This window comes from Ammospiza nelsoni, chromosome 7 (genome assembly GCF_027579445.1).
Source record: "Ammospiza nelsoni isolate bAmmNel1 chromosome 7, bAmmNel1.pri, whole genome shotgun sequence".
Lineage (NCBI taxonomy): Eukaryota > Metazoa > Chordata > Aves > Passeriformes > Passerellidae > Ammospiza > Ammospiza nelsoni.
The window spans coordinates 26771039-26789034 of record NC_080639.1 but is presented as its reverse complement, the minus strand read 5'-3'; the positions used below and the strand labels follow the sequence as shown (position 1 = coordinate 26789034).

The 17996-nt window shown below is 39.3% G+C and overlaps 1 protein-coding gene across 1 annotated transcript in view; it reads left to right on the top strand.

Annotated features, from left to right (window-relative positions):
* Positions 1 to 17996, top strand: part of CNTNAP5 (contactin associated protein family member 5) — a 270547-nt gene that overhangs the window by 145816 nt on the left and 106735 nt on the right. Inside the window, exons 9-11 of the mRNA XM_059476246.1 lie at positions 1788 to 1937; positions 3061 to 3232; positions 17575 to 17681. Of these exons, the coding sequence (XP_059332229.1) occupies positions 1788 to 1937; positions 3061 to 3232; positions 17575 to 17681 (429 nt within the window). The remainder of the gene's footprint in view (positions 1 to 1787; positions 1938 to 3060; positions 3233 to 17574; positions 17682 to 17996) is intronic.

Sequence of the window (17996 nt, the reverse complement as noted above, 5' to 3'; positions counted from 1 at the left end):
TGCCTCTCTGATGGAAAATTTGAGGGAATAATAACAATAATAACAATATTAGTAATATATTTTCTGAAAGAGCAGATGTTTAAAAACATGTAATATTAAAATATTCCCTGTACAGACTAAAAGAGGGCAGATGTATCTATTAAAAGAAGCAGAGATAAAAAACTGACAGAGTTGTCAAAGCAGAGCTGTTCTGTATGCATGTTTCATTCCCCTTCATGATGGAAAATGAGGCAGCCCTGCATCTATCCTTACTCATGCAGATTGCCACAGCCATAGCTTGCTGCCATTGAACACTGAAAACTGAGATTCCAGCCTTTATTGCAGTCCTAATGGAATTGTTGACAAAGCTGAGACAATGTCAATATTTGGTTGGATGCATTTGTTTTTATGTAGTTCTGAAATAATGAACCTGAGTCCAGCTTATCCAAACATGCTAAACTGCCTACTTGCACATGGGAAATGTGCAGGAGGTGCTTGTGCCCTGTTCTGCAGATGTCAAGTACTCACAATAAACTCATGCTTGCTCAAGAATGGACCAGTTTTTCCCCCAAATGGGATCTATTTCCTCTTGTAATTATTTCAAACCTTAACAACATATTTCATTTCAAACTGCACTTCTAGTTTAAAATCCATTTTTTTTGCTGGAAAACCACCCTCTAATTCTATGGTAATTGTGCATGTGTTAACTGCCATTACTGAGTAAATTTCATTTTGAAATTTGTGATGAAATGGCTTTACACACACCTAACACCCACTATTTTTTTATTTTGTTTTGAACTGTTCTCACACCTCTTTGTGTTCCTAAGTGCTTGTTTGTTTTCTATGAAAGCAGCATTAACAAAAATATTCTGTAAGGGTGGGGAGTAAATACTAGTTGTCTGTGGCTGATCTCAGTGACTTCAGCCTGATGATAGCATATTTTGAGCTGTAATGAGGTTGCTTTTGATCTGTACCTCTGTGTGTGGGTTCAGAAGCTTCCCCACTGATTCCCATGGCTGTCAGAATAGGGGATGTGGAGTTTCTTTGTAGCTCTGTGGTGATATTTCAAGAGCCACACAACGCAGCACTGATTTTCAGAATAAGGAAACAAGACAGGTAATTTCCCAGTTCACATGAGTGTCTGGAAGAGAAGGAGACTGCCCAGTATATCCCTCAAACTTTAGAGGTTCCTGGTCAGAGCAACAATCCGAGTTCTCAGAACATCCATGTAGAAATCCAACTTCTGTACATCCATTAATAGTACCATGTGCTGTATTGGTGGTGGAGGGTTTTAAGAAACACAAATCCTACTGATACCTGCTGGAGTCAGTCAGGTTTCAGGTTGGAGCCTGAGAGCAGGCTATGAATGTCTCACTGAATCTAATCCTCTGCAGCCTCACACATGTGCTTAGTACCAGAAGCTCAGTAGAGATATCTCTGCACACTTTTGGACTTGCAAGCATTTACCAACAGACTGAAGATTGACATAAACACCCCCAAAATTGTAACAGTGTGTTAACAGAAAGGTGGAGGATTGGGCTAGCTTGATGAGTGCCTGCAGTAGTACAAGATTAGATTAAAATGTGAGATGACCTACTTAAATACTCTCCAAAGTTCCCTTTCCCTGGGCCCTTTCTCCTATGCCAGCTTGTTTCCAGAGCTAATGAGTCCTTTTCAGCTACAGTTCTCCCCTTTTATAGCTCAGCTGCATATTTGTGGCTACAAGTTGGAAGCAAGAGGAGATTTGAAGAGCACAATTGTCTCCTGCACGTCTTTTTTTTTTTCACTTTGTCCACGTTTTTTGCCAGGCACTAATCTCCACGATGGGCTTTGGCATTCTGTTAACATCAATGCCAGAAGGCACCGCATTACCCTGACGCTGGACAGCGACGCTGCCACCGCCAGCCATGCAACCACTGTGTCCAGGATCTACTCTGGGAACAGCTACTATTTTGGAGGTGGGTTGTCGCAGGGAAGTTTTCATGATGCTGATCCTCAGGTGCTCACCACAGAGCTCTCCCTAGGTGCACCTAGGTGCCCTGCTCGCAGCTAAGAGCAGAGGTAAGGAGTGATGCAATTGCAGTGTATTCAGCACCATGGACAGGTTGAGGGGTGCTGGTCAGGCCTGGCAGGGAGAGAGCAAACAGAACTGCAGGCTGAGGTGTAAAAGTGGACTACTGGTAGTGGTAGTCAACGGGTACCTACATCTATCTGACAATATATGCAAAATCTCCAAACTATATTAACTGTGAGTGGTTTTGGTTTTGTTTTGTTTCTTTTTTTTTTTTTTTCCCCCTGGTTAAAAGGCCTTAGAGTTATTAATGTTATCAGCATTCCTGTAGATACCATTGTTCTGATCAGGCTCAGTGACTTTTTGGAGCTTAGGTGACATGCAGCTCAAATCTTCAAAGGTATTTCTGTACAAAGCTCTTGTGGAAAGTGAAGATAGGTTTAGCTCAATTTAGAAAATGAAAAAAAGTCTTGAAAAATATTGTCTTCTGCTTTTTGGAGCAGAGTGCAAACATTGATGTCATTAAGTATCTTTTAATCTAATATACTTCTGTGTAGTGGTTACTGTAGTATGGTTCTGATCTTGATGAACCCTGTGGAGACAGCACTAAGTGAGGGGGTACAGGAGGTTTGGATCTCAGAGCTGTCTGAATGCTGATGAGGCTCAGATACAAATGGCTTTCTTGCTGCCCACAAGATTGCATCTGCACATTGCTTCAGCAGCAGAATTTAACCCATAATGATTTTACATTCTGTGCAACTCTTTTAACAACTCATGTTTTAGTTGCTGTGGAGTTTAAAGAGATGAAAAAAAATCACATTTTGATTTTGCTCAACACAAGTATGTTTCACAAGGTAGAAACCTCATATTGTGATACTTTCAGTGACTTGCTTCTCTCTTCCTTTTTTCTTTTTTCCCCTAACTAGAGGATTTATAACACAGGAGGTTGCATAGCAAAAGGAATAAAAACATTTGAAATAATAAGCCTCTGAGTTCTTGCATCAGGAAATCCCAGCAGAAATAGTTGAACATTCCAATATTCTTCTCTGCCTCTTCTCTTTTTCCCACAGGGTGCCCTGACAATTTCACCGATTCCCAGTGTTTAAATCCCATTACTGCTTTTCAAGGCTGTATGAGGCTCATCTTTATTGATAACCAGCCCAAGGACCTCATTTTAGTTCAGCAAGGCTCCCTGGGGAATTTCAGTGATTTACACATTGATCTGTGTGGCATCAAAGACAGGTAATTATTATTTCCTCTTTCTTGTATTTGTTCTTTTTTCATCCCAGTGGTTTATAAATACAGGTTGCATTAAGTGAAAATTCTGATCTGCCAACATTACAGATATTAGGCATAATAGAACTACTAATAGAAAATACTGCAACAAAGATAGGAGGACTGGAGGGGAAATGGTTTCAATTACATGAGGCTCTCTTCACATTGACTTGTAGGAAATAGAGTATGCAAATTCAATCAAACTATAGATTGGTGAAAGGATTAAATTTTATGCATAAACAACATTTGATTGCTTTGAAGTTCTAGAGGAAATGAAAGAGAAGGAAAAATTAGTTGATTCATCAGAACATGTCATACCCTTAATATATAAGCTGGTTCTGCTTAAATAAATCATCTGCAATTTTTCTTGTTAGCCATTACAGCACGTTCATGATGAGGATATGGTACATCTCGTGGGCAATGCTGCCCATTCAGTGGGACAATATAATGATGGAATGTCTGCATCTGCCAGAGAAACATTTCAGTTTAAATAGTGATCCACATCCCTCCTAAGATGAAACCTGACAGGAACTCCAGATTTTCCCATAAAACGCAGAGAGGAAATAAGAAACCAATTTTTTCTAAAGTATTTTGTAAATCTCTTTTGCTTCTTATGGATTTTTAGTGTCTAAATATTGCTGAATCATTTATGCAAATGTGTACTTTGAAGTTCGTATGTGGAATAGGAAGTTCTGTGATTTTTTTTTTGTTTCTATTTTTGGTGGTTTTGGGGTTTTTTTAATCTACCTAAGTTCTGAAAAGTAGAATTGAAACTGCTGGAAATTTCATGTGCTTCAAATAGTTAGGGGAGTAATAAGGATATTTTGGAAATGCATTAGGACTGTAAGCATTTAATGTTTTTTTCAGACATGTTACTTAGATGAAGTTGATGTCTGATTTCCATTATTCCTTCCTGTAGGAGGGATCAGTCTGCTGGAGCTGCAGTCTTTTGACAAGTGGGCAAAATGTTTGTGATGCAAGACCTTTGTGCTCATCTTTGTATGTTCATTTTTGTTAATTTATATGGAGAAATTACTGACTTGGCTGATCAAATCTCTTTCCATATTTAATGATGGCTGAATTCAGGGGAATGTGAATTTCATACTTGATGTGCCTGAAATGGTAGATAGAATTCTACCACTCCAAGATAGAATGGAAAAAGATGCAGCTAATTTTACAAAAGGAAGCAAAATGTCATCTTTCCTAGGAACTGAGAGAGAAATTTTTTCCTGTTTTCTTGGAAAAACAGATTATTTAAGATCGAGTGGAGCATTTAAAAGCACTTTGTGTGATTGTATGTTGAAACAAAAGAGAACTCTTCTGGTATGATGCAGAGGTGCTGTGGGACCTCTCCAGTGCCTTCACTGTCACCAAGTCTAGGCTAAGTGCAACTCAGTGGTACTACTGAAAATATCTTCCTTATCTTCAGTGTCCCAAGGATGACAAGCATTGTCTGTGATCATATCATAAAATTATTTAGGACAATGATTCAAACATAATAAGAATGGGATTGTTTTACATAATGCCACCTTTCTTGTTAAATATATCAATCACACAGACAAAAAAAAGTTTTGTGTGATGTAATGAAGGACCTGAGGGTGCTGACTGACAGAGCTGGATCAGCCAAAGGGTGCCCAAGTGGCCAGGAAATCCAATGGCATCCTGGCCCTGTGCTCTTCAACATCTTCATCAATGATTTGGACGTAGGGCTGGAAGGGATTCTGAGCAAGTTCACACATGATACAAAATTGGGAGGAGCTGTTGACCCCATCAAAGGCAGAGAGGCCCTGCAGAGAGTCTTGACAAATGAGAGGGCTGGGCAATCACCAACTGTCTGAAGTTCAACAAGGGGAAATGCTGGATTCTGCACCTGGGGTGGAGCAACCTTGGATGTATGGACAGACTGGGGAATGAGATTCTGGAGACCAGAAAGGGAGTGCTGGGGTGATCCTGGTCCATGGCAAATTAAGCACGAGTCAGCAGTGCCCTGGCAACCAGGAGGGCCAGCCCTGTCCTGGGGGCATCAGGCACAGCATCCCCAGCTGGGAAAGGGAGGGCATTGTCCTGCTCTGCTCTGCACTGGGAACACCTTTGGGCACTGCAATGTGAGACAGATAATGAACTGTTTGAGAGTATCCAAAGGGGGCAATTAAGATGGTGAAGGGCCTTGAAGGGAAGCTGTGTGAGGAGCAGCTGAGGGCACTTGGCATGTTCAGCATGGAGAAAAAGAGACTGTGGGGAGACCTCACCAGTTACAGCTCCTAGGGAAGGGAAGAGGAGAGGCCAGCACTGATCTCTTCTCTATGGTGACCTGAGGGAATGGCCTACAGTTACATCAGAGGAGGTTTAGGTTGGAAGTTAGAAAAAAAGTCCTTCACCCAGAGGGTTTTTGGACACTGGCACAAGCTCCCCAGGGAAGTGGTCACAGCACCGAGCCTGACAGAGCTCAGATTGACTGAATTCTTTAACCAGAAGAGATTGCTGAGGGGAGGCAGCATAATGGTCTTAGGTGCTCAAAGGCTGCTGCAGCACTGAAGGGAACAATCATCTTTTCTGCCCAGGATGTATAGGAGAGCTGTGTGGCACAGACTGCCTCAGGTGACTGTCAAGTCTCTGTCACTGGGAGGCTTTAGGAAAAGATAGATGAGTCTGTGAGAAATAATGAACATGGGTGTGGGTGATCCTGCCCTGGGGTGTGAGCATGGACTGAGTGATCTTCAGGTTCCTTCCAGCTCTGTTGCATTCGCTCAGGCTTCTCCTGCAGCTGGAGCAGCTGTGCCTTGTTCTTGCTTTGGGGGTTCTGAAATGTCAACAATAACAGTACATAAACTAAAAGAAAAAAAAAAAAAAAAAAACAAAAAACAAAAGCAAAACACAAAAAAATCCCACCAAAACCATGGCAAAAATCTTTCAGGAATTCAGCTCATGAAGTCTCAGACCTGTGAGAAAGCTCATTTTAGTAGATGTATCTCTTAGACAATGTAAGCCAGTACTGCAGCTGTGAGTAGGGACTGTGTAGCCCAAAGTTATGTTTGCTTTTTTTTTAATAACCTTATATATAGATAGGTATGGATATATATGAAATGGCAGAGAAGGAGCAGCAGATCCTATTCATAAATTAAAAAAAAAAAAAAAAAAGAGACTGGATGTGGCACTTGGTGCCATGATCTAGTTGAGGTGTTAGAATATGGGTTGGACTTGATGATCTTAAAGATCTCTTCCAACCTAGAATTTCTGTGATTTTGTGATTTTCTCTTTTTGCTTCTAGAAAACACATGATTCATTTTTACAACTCAGAAGAAAGCTATGTAATTGCAGAATTTATTGCTCTGGGGTTTTTCTGGGATATCTTCTTTGCAAATTTCATGATGTCTAGAATAGTGGTTAAACTCCATTATGGTTAGTGGTGTTCTTTTCTTTGATGAAAAATAACCTGATTCCCTTTAACTTGTTCCTCTGTTTTCTTGAGGTTCTCAACTTCTTGGAGATGCCTGTCTCTCTTTCAGATGTGGTGTAAATGAGGGTGAGAAGTTTAGAGAAGGCAGGGACTGAGGCACTGGAGAACTACAGAAGCATCTTCCCCTTAGTAAATCGAGATAACAACTCTGTATGAATCCCTTCAAAACCCTCTATTTTAGTTTCTAAAAGATGAAATGCAAATCCAGTTGGATGTATTCACTGACCTCCTCCTTGGCCTGACCAGCCTTTTGCAGGAAGTGTGTCCTCTCTGGGCCACTCAGAGGAGATGCTGTGTGCAACTCTGACTGCACAGTCTGTAAGTCTGTCATTCAGCCCTCATGGCTGTTTCTAAAACTGACACTCTGCTCTTTGGTGTGCTACAAACTCTTCTCTGCAAGTAGAGATGAAATAGGCTTGGGCTCTTCAGCCTGGAGAAGAGAGAGCTGGGCAGGGTTGTGTGATGAGGAGCAGCATGGATGAGGTGAATGATAAACAAGAATGTGCAGTCTCTCACAAGTTCAAATCTTACACAACATCAAATTGGATGTTGTTAGATGCTGTAGAGGTCAGATGTAAGGGGAAAAGGTAGTAAGGCGTTCATGAATTTATAAGCCACAGATGGCTGGAAGCTGGCAAAGGGTTCAGTGGGATGCTTTTGAACTTATTTCATCAGCATTTTTGCTGTGGCACTGTCAGAGTATGGAAATTGAAGGAGAGGCACTGTTGATCTGAGGGAAGTCTGGAGGGAGGTGATAAACTTAGGACTAGGAAGTCCAAGTCCCTCACTGTTTCTAAAACATTGTTTTCATTGTATGCAGCTCTCTATACCTCTGTTGTTCAAAACCAAAATGTATAGCATCATAGCTATGCTAATCTCAAAATACATTTGAATCTCAATGTACATTTTGCTAAGTACTAGTAACGTTCTGCACTGTGTTTTCTCTTCCTTTGTGTCAGTGGAAATAGTGGGCGTGTAGGTCTGTCTGTGTGTGGGCCAACAATGGAAGGCATAGCCTGGGGAAAATTCAGTCAGCCTCTCATTTAAAAATAAATGAAATGGGTAGGAAAACAAATATGCAGATGCTGAGAATTTGGCCACAGAGTTGAGAAGCTCTGGGATTTCCCATTCAGCAATTGGCTCGAATGCCAGATTTTGTGACTAGAAATACTAGCTCCAGTCCTGAAGCTGAATTGGTTGTTTGCTGTGGTTGGCATCCTGTTCAGAGAATAGATGCAGGAATGTAGGCTCAAGAGATATTGCAGCTCAAGAGTTACCATGGTTATTAGGAAAATGTGCCAGAAAATCATTAAAGCTCAGTCCAGAAATGCAGTGGATTCCCAGTCCTTCATCACACAGCACAGATGCTTCCTTTGGGCTGAGCAGGGCTGGCTGCTCCTACCACAGATGGACCCCTTGGAATAGAGCAGCAAGGGCTGCAGTGTTGCCTGGAGCCTGAAGGCATGGCTTGATTAATCTCATGCACTTCTTGAATGCAGTGGGACAGACTGCTTTGCAGTTTTATAGTGCCAGAGAAGAAAATTCCATTTGCAGGAGTTCTTGCACTCTGTGTGCACACAAACAGGTGAGAGGTGGAGATGTGGTGTGGTTTCCTCTACCACCTCCTGCAAACTCTATAAGGAAAAGTCCTTAGGAGGCATTGCTGTTGGGGTAAGTTGGGCTGAAGAGCTGTTGTGAGTAGAGAAGTGGTCTTTCCTTTGAACTGGCACCTCATATGGAAATAGTCTCATTTGCCCCTCAAGGTGGTGCTGGTCAAATGTTTGCATTCACCAGGCTTTTGAGGCAAATCCTTAGAACATACCCATAATGATGACATTGGTTCCATTCATGTTTTTAACTCCTCATCCCCCATCACAAAGGATGAGGTATTTTTGTTGCTGGTGACAGAGAAAACTCTTCTAAGAAGTCTGAAATTTCATGATTCTGTCAATCCTGCCAGAACTGAAATCCCTTGAAGTGATGGACTTTTTGGTGAGAGTTTCCCTGGAGAGAGGTGAGGCTGAAGCAGATGGAGAAGCATGGAGTTGTATGCCCATTATTTTATAGTCATAAATTCTATACATGATTTGCACTTGAATACATTAGACTGGGTTGTCTTCGGATTAGGAAAGCCTGTTATGTGCTTAGCCTGTCATTATCCATAAAGGAACTCTGAGGGTAGCCAGATCCTGCTTTTCTTTAGGCTCAGGTTCACAAGTTTGCATAGATAATGGATGTGTTGCTCTCCCTGCCTGCAGCTGCTGAGGTACTTTAATCTGATTGCTGCAGCTCATGTTGATTTTGCGCTGATGAAGCTCTGCCTGTGTTGTCCTATTTTTACTTGGCTGGCACCTTGCCCTTGCTGTAGCAAATACTGACAGCACTTGTCAAGGACAACACCAGGGACTTCACTTCCCTTAAGTGACCTGGGGGAGAGGGGGAGGGGAAAAATGTTCCTGTTGAATTCACCTTAGCAGATGGACGGATGGCACATCTTGCAGGACATCCTGGGAATTCCAGTGATGTGCCACGAGGAGCACAAACCTGACTTCAGATATTTTCCTCTGAATCCTGGCAGGGTCCCATCTCTGTGGCATCAGCAAACAGACACAGGCACACTGATGTTACTGTCCTCATTAAAGCAAGATTCATCTGCATATTCCAATTCTCCCAGCAAATCCAAATAGAGAGAGGGGCATGTGGTATCCATAATAATCACTGTTATAAGATTGGCATTTATACTTTTACCTCATTAGGGAGAAATATATGGAGTTGATTCATGAGTTGGCTTCCCTCAACTGCTTCGTTGTGGAGCACAAATATAGTGCTTAGTCCCTATTCTTTTAACCATACACATGATTTATCTGTGAAAATTCTTCATAGTATTTTCTAAATAAATTAGCTTAAAGTGTTCTTTTTCCTTGCTAAATAGAGCTGACCTTTTAAAACCTTCTTTATGCCTATTTCGTTTGTAGATTCTATTATATTTTATTATCAATTTTTACTTCTAAGAAAGAATATTCTTTTTACTTTTTCTTCCTTTACTTTTAGTGCTGAATGTAACATTGCTTCTTGTGTTGTACTGTCAAAATGGGCCTTTGGGAAATTAATTACTGTTGCAGGTGAAGGGTGTTAGGATAAATCCGATAAAAGCATAGTGGTTTTTTATATTTCTTAACTCTCCTCTTAGATTTAATGTATGCCTTGCAGCAGAAGCCAAACTTCATATGATCCTTTCGCCTCCTGCCCTGGCCATGCAAGTGAAAAAATACTCTGGCTAATTAAGGCCAATGAATTTTAGATTTTTTGTTAGAGTCCCAGGCTGGGATTAAAAAAATCACAAGCATTTAGTATTGCATTTACCCCACATAAATATCTGCAGTGCATTGCAGAAAGAATAATTAAGAAAACCCCAGCCCCCAATTTGGCATCCATCCTTTTCATTGTCTATAATTTTTCCTATTTTCAGTATTTAGTGCCTTCTCTGCAGAAATGACAATTATTTTATAGTGCATATTACTTTCTCTTTGCAGGAAAGCCTCTTATGTTTTCCCTTCTTGCTTTTATAGCAATGAGTAGGATGTTTTTACATCACATTTCTTGAATTTGGATGATGATCAAAGCTGGAATGAGCTGAAGACATAAGAGGGGATGTTGTGTCCTTTTTCAAAATGTTTCTGATTTTGCATAAAACCCAAGTTTGGTTCGAGAATTGCCCAACTCTGTCTCCATCCTCAGCCAAAACAAAGCATTTGGACTGCACATCTTCAGATGCTGGAATACCCAGATCTAGATTTTTTTTCCTTCAAATGCTGCAGGAGAGAATGTCCTGGCTAGCTATAGGGATCTGATGGCCCAGATAAGTAATTTTTCTGATTATTTGTCTTACCTTAAATAAGTGACTTCAGTCCTGTGAGTGAAAATGTTCCCCTTATCTTTTATTTCTTTTCCCTGTTTTAGGATTCAGTGAACAAATAGCTCAGGGCTACTGAGGCTTCATGTCTTCTTCTATTTTCTATATTAATTAAGGAAAATGGGAAAAAGTTTTCAAAAAGTTTCCCTTTCTTGTGCTTGATACTTTGTAAAACACTTTGCTTTGTGCTTGTTCAGCAAACATTAGGATATTGTTAGAAATGTGTTTTTCTTTTTCATTATATTGCCCTTAGAGAAATTCTAAGTTTTTTTTACTTCCTCTGTACTAAACCCAGAGCAGAATGGGGTTTGGGGAATGGAAAATGGATGTGGAAATGGAATGGAGAAGGTATCTTAAATCCAAGCTATGTTAGATGGTGGGAAATGAAAAAGGGAAAAATGTTTCTTAATGACTTAATGCCTTGTAATGATCACTATACAGAGAAGAAAATAGTATTAGAAATAGAGAAGGATGTGATGTTCTGGGAGAGTTGAACAGTCTCCTGGGTGGTTCCCTGAAGTATGCACCTATATCACAAATTAGACATGCTAAGTAATGGAACTAAATTACTGGAATTACACCCTTGTAGGTAGCATTTTGAAGTGTGATCTTGGAAATCCTTTCAATACCACACAGGTTTTAAAATGGAAGGACAGGATGCAGAAAAGCAGAGCAAGATTTAAGAAATTCAAACCCACAGGCATCTAAAGCCTGGGTGTTGGAATTAAAATCCCTGTAATTCTGAGGAGCATTCCCTCATCTCCTCGTATCTATTCTAATGTTTAAAGCAGCTGAATAATACAGGTAATGGCAGAGCTTCTCTCCAATTGCTTAAAGGCTGATTGACAATGAAATGTAATAAAACCATGTAGCACAGTTTCCTGCTCTTGGACTGGGATGTGATCTTCACACTGTCAGATGCTCTTGCTCTGTGATAGACAAGAAAATATTAGTACAAAGCAAATTCTGGAAAAAAATAGTTACAGTGGAAAATGCTGTCTCTGAGGAGGGGGCAGTTTTCTAGGCTTTGTGTTTCTTTAATGAGAATGAAAAAGAAAGCTCAGATTATTTGAATAATGCCATCAGTTGGTTTTGCTTGCCCTTCCTTAGTTGTGTTTTCCCTGTCCTTGTTTCATACACGCAATACCAGCTGCAGAAAATGACAATCCAGGCCCATGAATTGTCCACTAGTCTGTATAAGTGCTGTGTTTCAGAGAGAAATAAAGATAGATGCTTCAGATTCGTCAGTATCGTTCAGTAAATCCTGTTGAGGGTAGGTAAAAAAATGGTTTGAGCAGGGTGAACACCTTCCTGTAAGTGCAGTGACTTCTACATGTGGAAAGGTGCTGGAATTGGAGAAAGTTAACTTTGTCCCCATGACTGTAGGGACTTCTCACTAGGGTGGGAGAGGGAATTTGTCCTGAATGAGGCCCCTGTGGAGAAAAAATGCAGTTTGAAAGTAGGTAAGGGACTATTTTATTGGCTTTTGAAATCCTGCTTGAGTGTGGAATTGAGTTTGGGAGGAACCTGAAAAGAGTTCTCTCCTGTTGCTCTTCCTTTAGAGTAAAAATCCATGGGATGTGCAATGCCATAATAAATTAAAGGCCAGATATGGGGATGCAAGTAGAATATAATATCATATATTTCTTTGTTTGTTTGATTTTTGCAGATGGCTTTTCTGCTTTTGCTTTGTAAAATGATGAATTCTAAATGGAACAGCTGTCTGTACAGGATGGTTTATTTGTTTCCCTTTTTTCTTTTTCAAATTTATTTATATAAAATCCTTTCTGCTGATGCTAAGCCAAACTGTCAGCACATTTACCTATATTAAAAATGTAGGTGTTCTAACAACAAAGCAATCAAATCTTAAAAAATGCCTTTTATCTAAGGCACAGAAAACAGGCTTTTCCTTCACTACTGCCAGTCCCAGCACAACCTCTTCCACAGTTCTGTGCTACTCTCATGCCTGAGGGCTGTTGGCATCAGTGTTCAGATCTTTTAAATGCTGGTCTCACAGTGGTGTGCAGGTGCAGGGTCTGAGAACCAAGGTGACCAACAGTGCAAATAATAATATATTTAAAAAGTTCTTTCATCAAGTTTTGATGAAAGAATAAATGTGCCAAATCTCTCAATGAAGATAAACCTACCTTTGTTATAAACTATTGAGGTTTTTTGATTTTTTGGGGTTTTTTGGTTTTTTTTTTGTTTTGGTTTTTTTTTTGTTTGTTTGTTTTTTGCATCAATTCAGTAGGATAGACTTGCTGATTTCCATCATGGAAAAGAAGAATTGTCTGTTCACATTATTCTTGTTCTCTTTGTACTCCATGTGTTCTCATAACATAAATTTAGGAAAGAAAACGTTGATGACTTAAAAATAAAAAATAAAGAGTGTCACAAGACTTTTTAGTAAGTTGTTGGTCAGTTTTCTAAAGTTGAAAGAGGAAAGAGAATTTGGAATGTGTTGGGATGGGGAGGAAATGTCTGCTGACAAAAAACAGAGGTCTGAAGAGTGTTGATTCTTTTGCAGCCCATTGTAATACTGCTTTTACACACTTTTTCTCTCTTCCTCTGGTTCTGGTAGCTTTTTTTATTTCTTTGGTTAAGGACACCTAGCCCACTATTTTACCACAAAAGAAAATCCAGGACAACAAAAGAATTGGATGTGCTTTTGCAATGTTTTTTCTGATGCTCTCAGTTCTTCATTAGTTTTCCCCTTGGTAAAGCCTTGAAGTTGTTACACATTGTCTGGTTGCATTGCTAAATTTCCCTTGGAAATGATTGTCTGGTCTCCCCTTGAAGCCATTTCTTGTATCAAAAATAACCTTTGTTATTTTTGGCAAGGAGTTTCCCAGATTTACAGCTCAGCACAGCAGGGCTGAAATCCATGTTGTTGCAATTTGCCTCAATCTATTGAGTTTAGTGGAAAGACACCATTTTACTAAAGCAAAATATAGTCTGTTACAGCAACAATGTGAGTTTCATCAGACTTATATACCCATTATATGAAGTCATGCATTTTAATGTTAAATTTTGTTAATTATAAATTAAATAGCTGCTGACTGTAAATAGGAAAACATGCTGAAATAAAATGAATTTGATACAATATTTAAGACAATGCTTTATTGATAGTCTTCCAAAATTTCGTGTGTTTTTTTGTTACAGCATTACTGAGTTTTAGGGACTCAGTGCTTGTCTAAAAACTATGTGTATATACAGTCTTGATATTTAGGGGATGTGCTCCTTTTTTCTTTCTCTCTGTGATGGTTCCCTTTCCTTCCTCTTTGCTTGGGAGGAGTTGAGGGTAGTGCTGAATGCACTGTGGCACTGTGCTGACTCTAACAGAATCTCAGAGGTGCTTATTGAAAGTACACTGGGTTTATTTCCAGTCAAGTGAACATCAAATGTGTAGAGCTCCTTCAGCCTTCCCACTCAAGTAATTTTGCCATTGTTATTTCTTCATCATTCCCATCAAAGGCCCGAATTTCTCCCCCCTAATGTCTGTGCAGTTTGTCCTTTGATTTCAAAGGAAGCACACCCACGGTTTTGGAGGTGAATGTTTCATCCAAGGACAGGGAAGGCTTTTGTGCAGGCTCTGCATATTGCTCACTTAGATGGCTAAGGTGTGCATTTCCCAGCTTGGCTCAATGAGGGAAAATTTATGTGCTTCAATTATTTTTTTTTAATAATAATTTTTTACTGGGATGGTGCAAACAGGACTGTGTGGTGTCATATAATTTCATATGACACCACACAGTGGCGTGGTGTCATATTCATATTATATGAATATATTTCATATATTCTTATAATTCATTATTATATGAATAAATGGGGAAGATCAGAGTCCTTGGTCTGTCACAAGCTTTCTTAGGCAAATCCATAAATTTTCAAGTGTCTCATTTACATTGCTTGCAAAAATTGAGTTGAGCTGTTTGTTCGTTTCAATTGCAAATGGGTCAGGGGCTGCCTGATGCAAATTTTTGTCTATGAAATGTTCTGTGATACCACTGCATTTTTTGCTGAAAGTGTTTGTTTCTACTAGAATGCAAACATTAATTTATATTTTAAATTACATGTGTTTAAATCCTTCAACATGAGGATGTAGGACAGTTCACAAATGCAATAATCTTTGACTTATCCATGCCTTGATTAATTTTAATTGTAGCTATTTCTTAATTTTGAGTTCTCTCACAATTAAGATAAATTTGGCTTCTAATGAAGACACAACTGCTCAGCTAAAATGGGATTATGGTAATTATTAGAGTTGCAAAAAAAATTGTTTCATAAGCTCTTAGAAGGGTTAGTTATCTGACCAAAACCAAAATCAATGTAGTTAGTGTTAATTAAAGCAAATAGACTAAGGAATAAAAAAAGATTTAATGCTGAATTTATGAATATCATTAAAAGCTGACATGGTTAGTTTGACTTGCATTTTGTGCATTGTTGGGAGAAGAAAAAGTGGTTGCATTCATAAAACAAGTAGATATAAGAAGTGACCTTCAACTTTGTAAAATCTTTAAAAGGAAACTGTTTCAAGGGAATAAATGTGGCTAAGCCTCTAATACAGGCCTTTGGCAAACCAGAAATGGTTAGTAATTAGCTCTACTGCATTGGGTTAATTAATAAAAGGTAGTTTAAACTAGGCAAAGATCATATTTGTCCATTACACTGATGATGTAAATTATGCTAATAACAGCACTATTATTTTCATATCTCCAAAGACCTCCATTAACATCATATGTTTCTTCTCACAACCTCCCTGTGATGTGAATAGAACTGCTGCTGTACAGGTGGCATACAAGAATGTTCTAAATAGCAAGTGCAATTAAAGGCAGTGTGCTGAGGGCGAGGGCAGGCACCTGCAAAGTACAAATATGAGTAAATTTCCCACAGGTGAAATTCACATGTACCACCGCAGAGCTGTTGTACCCCTGTGCTTTGCCTCTGGGATGGAGCAGGCGGCTGGCAGGGTCCTGCAGGGCACCCCACACAGTCCTGTTTGCACGATCCCAGAGAGCTGCTCCTGCTCTCTTCAGCATCAACCCAAAGCTTTAAATCTCATTTCAGTGATCGCAGAGGGGCTGGCTGGGCTCTCATTGTACCAGCAGGCTGTTGGACTGATAGATGATTGCCCATCATAACATTATAAGACAGAATCTCATCCCTTCTCGCAATTCCTGCCTTACAAGTGTAGGGCAAACCCAGAGGTTTTGGCCTTTCCCTTTGTTTCGTTTTTGTTTCAGAAACGAGATGTTCTCCCACAGCAGTGAAATTTTCCTAGAGAGCTAGAAAACTAGGAATGTTATTCTCATCCTCTGTCCTCTTTTTTATTTGAGCTCAATGATTAATAGAAACTATGACAATGATTTTTATAAGAGCATATCTTAGAAATGTTTTAAAAGATGTTGCAGATATAAATAACATACTTTCTTCTTGAATTCCTTATTTCTCTCATATTTGAATAGTAAGTAATTATTGCAGTAATTGAGCAAGCATTAATAAAAATAATCCTTCATGTTAATATTTTTATATGACCTTTATAATCTTATGTATAATAGTATAAATAGTGATCAAGTGGAGCTGTGTTCTGGAATGAATCTTAGACCAACTGATAGAGATGAATAGATGTAAGTTTGTATGAATGAGCAGGGAGCATATTGAGGACAAGAGGTTCTTCTGACAGGCCTCTGGGCACATGAACAGCTTCCTTTGCCTTGTCAAGCTTTGGCAGCTCCAAACAGCCTTGGACTCAAGTAAACGGATGAAAACTTGGCTGATGAGGCTCAGGGCTGGTGAAGATGGCTGTTAGTGACATACAGGTTTTCTGCTTGCTTGTGTGGAATGGGTTTTAATTGTAAGTAATTAGAAGAAACAGATTGAAAGCCACTGCTAAGGGCAATATACCTACTTGAATGCAAAAAAGCTTCCTAAGGGTAATATGAACTGCAATAAAGCCACATCTTCAGCTAGAAAAAAATCAAGGTAGCATCAGTGATTTCACACTAACACCCTGGAAAGATGTGGACACTGAAAGAGTTTTGAAGCTCAAATTACAGCAAAGCAAATCCTAATGGAGTTCTGTAGTGTAAAGGATAAATTGATTGCCTGTTTCCTCTCCACCCACCCAACACAATTGAATCAGCAGTATAAACAAGTTACTTATTTTTTAAAAGTCAGACATACTGCGTAAAAGAGATTAATATACAGTAAGAGGGGAAAAAAAATGAAAAAAAAGACAAATAAGAGAACAATCTGCTCCCATTTAAGCTGGTGTAACTCCATTGCACTGCCTACGTTTGTACCGGGGGAGTTCAGATCAGCATTCACTTTTTGTCCTGGAGATTGAATTTATCTCCCACAGCTTTTATTTCTGTTCATTTCCTGAGCTGCATGCTGTTGTGCCTCTTTTCTTCTTTTAATAATTTGTTTCACAATAATACTTCAGAGTCACACCAACTAAAATGAGGAAGAGAGTACAGATCTCATAATTGAAACATATTTTTCTCTCACTTTAGAGATTTGCGTGCTGTTAGTGTTACCATAAAAGTAACTTAGGCTAATTTTGATAACAGTGGTGCCTGTTCAATCAGAAAACATGGGATTCTCCTTTGGAACTAGATTTCAATACCATTTTCATCTGCTACTTGTCTTGCTCTGTGCTCAGAAAGTTCATGACACTTTATTTGCTAATAAGCAGTATTTTTTTATTTACAGTGATCTTTACCTATCTTCTGATAGCTTAAATGTTCTTTTCTTCAGTGCTTGGATGTGAATCACAGAGAAATAAATAATTCTTTCATTACACAGCTATTTCAGCCCTAGGAAACTCTTGCCTGAATGAGGAGTTGAGACAGTTCTGTTGGTTTTGATTTTTTTCCCACAGCACATTATTTTTGCAGAAATATTTATAATTAATTACATTTTTTTAATGTCTCAATTTAGATGTTTACCCAACTACTGTGAACATGGAGGAAAATGCTCCCAGTCCTGGAGCACCTTTTACTGTGACTGCAACAATACAGGCTACATGGGAGCCACCTGTCACAACTGTAAGTAAACCCACGTGCACTTTTCATCCTCATTGCAATCATAGTGGCCATCAGATGTTTAGTAGAATTTAGCTGGGCTGAGCTGTGTTAATCTGTGTTTGGTGCTTTAAGTCAATTTTAACACCCTGGACTCTGTTTTTAGATCATATGAAAGTCCATGTAGCAAGAACCAGTTTCTGACAGTTTATGATTTTGAAATTTTGCTGAACTATCTTTGGGCTGCTACTATTAACAAGAATACAGAAACATTCGGCTACTGAAATCCACAGCAAAAGGAATATTAAGGGTTTTAAAGGTTAAAAACCCCCCATCAAA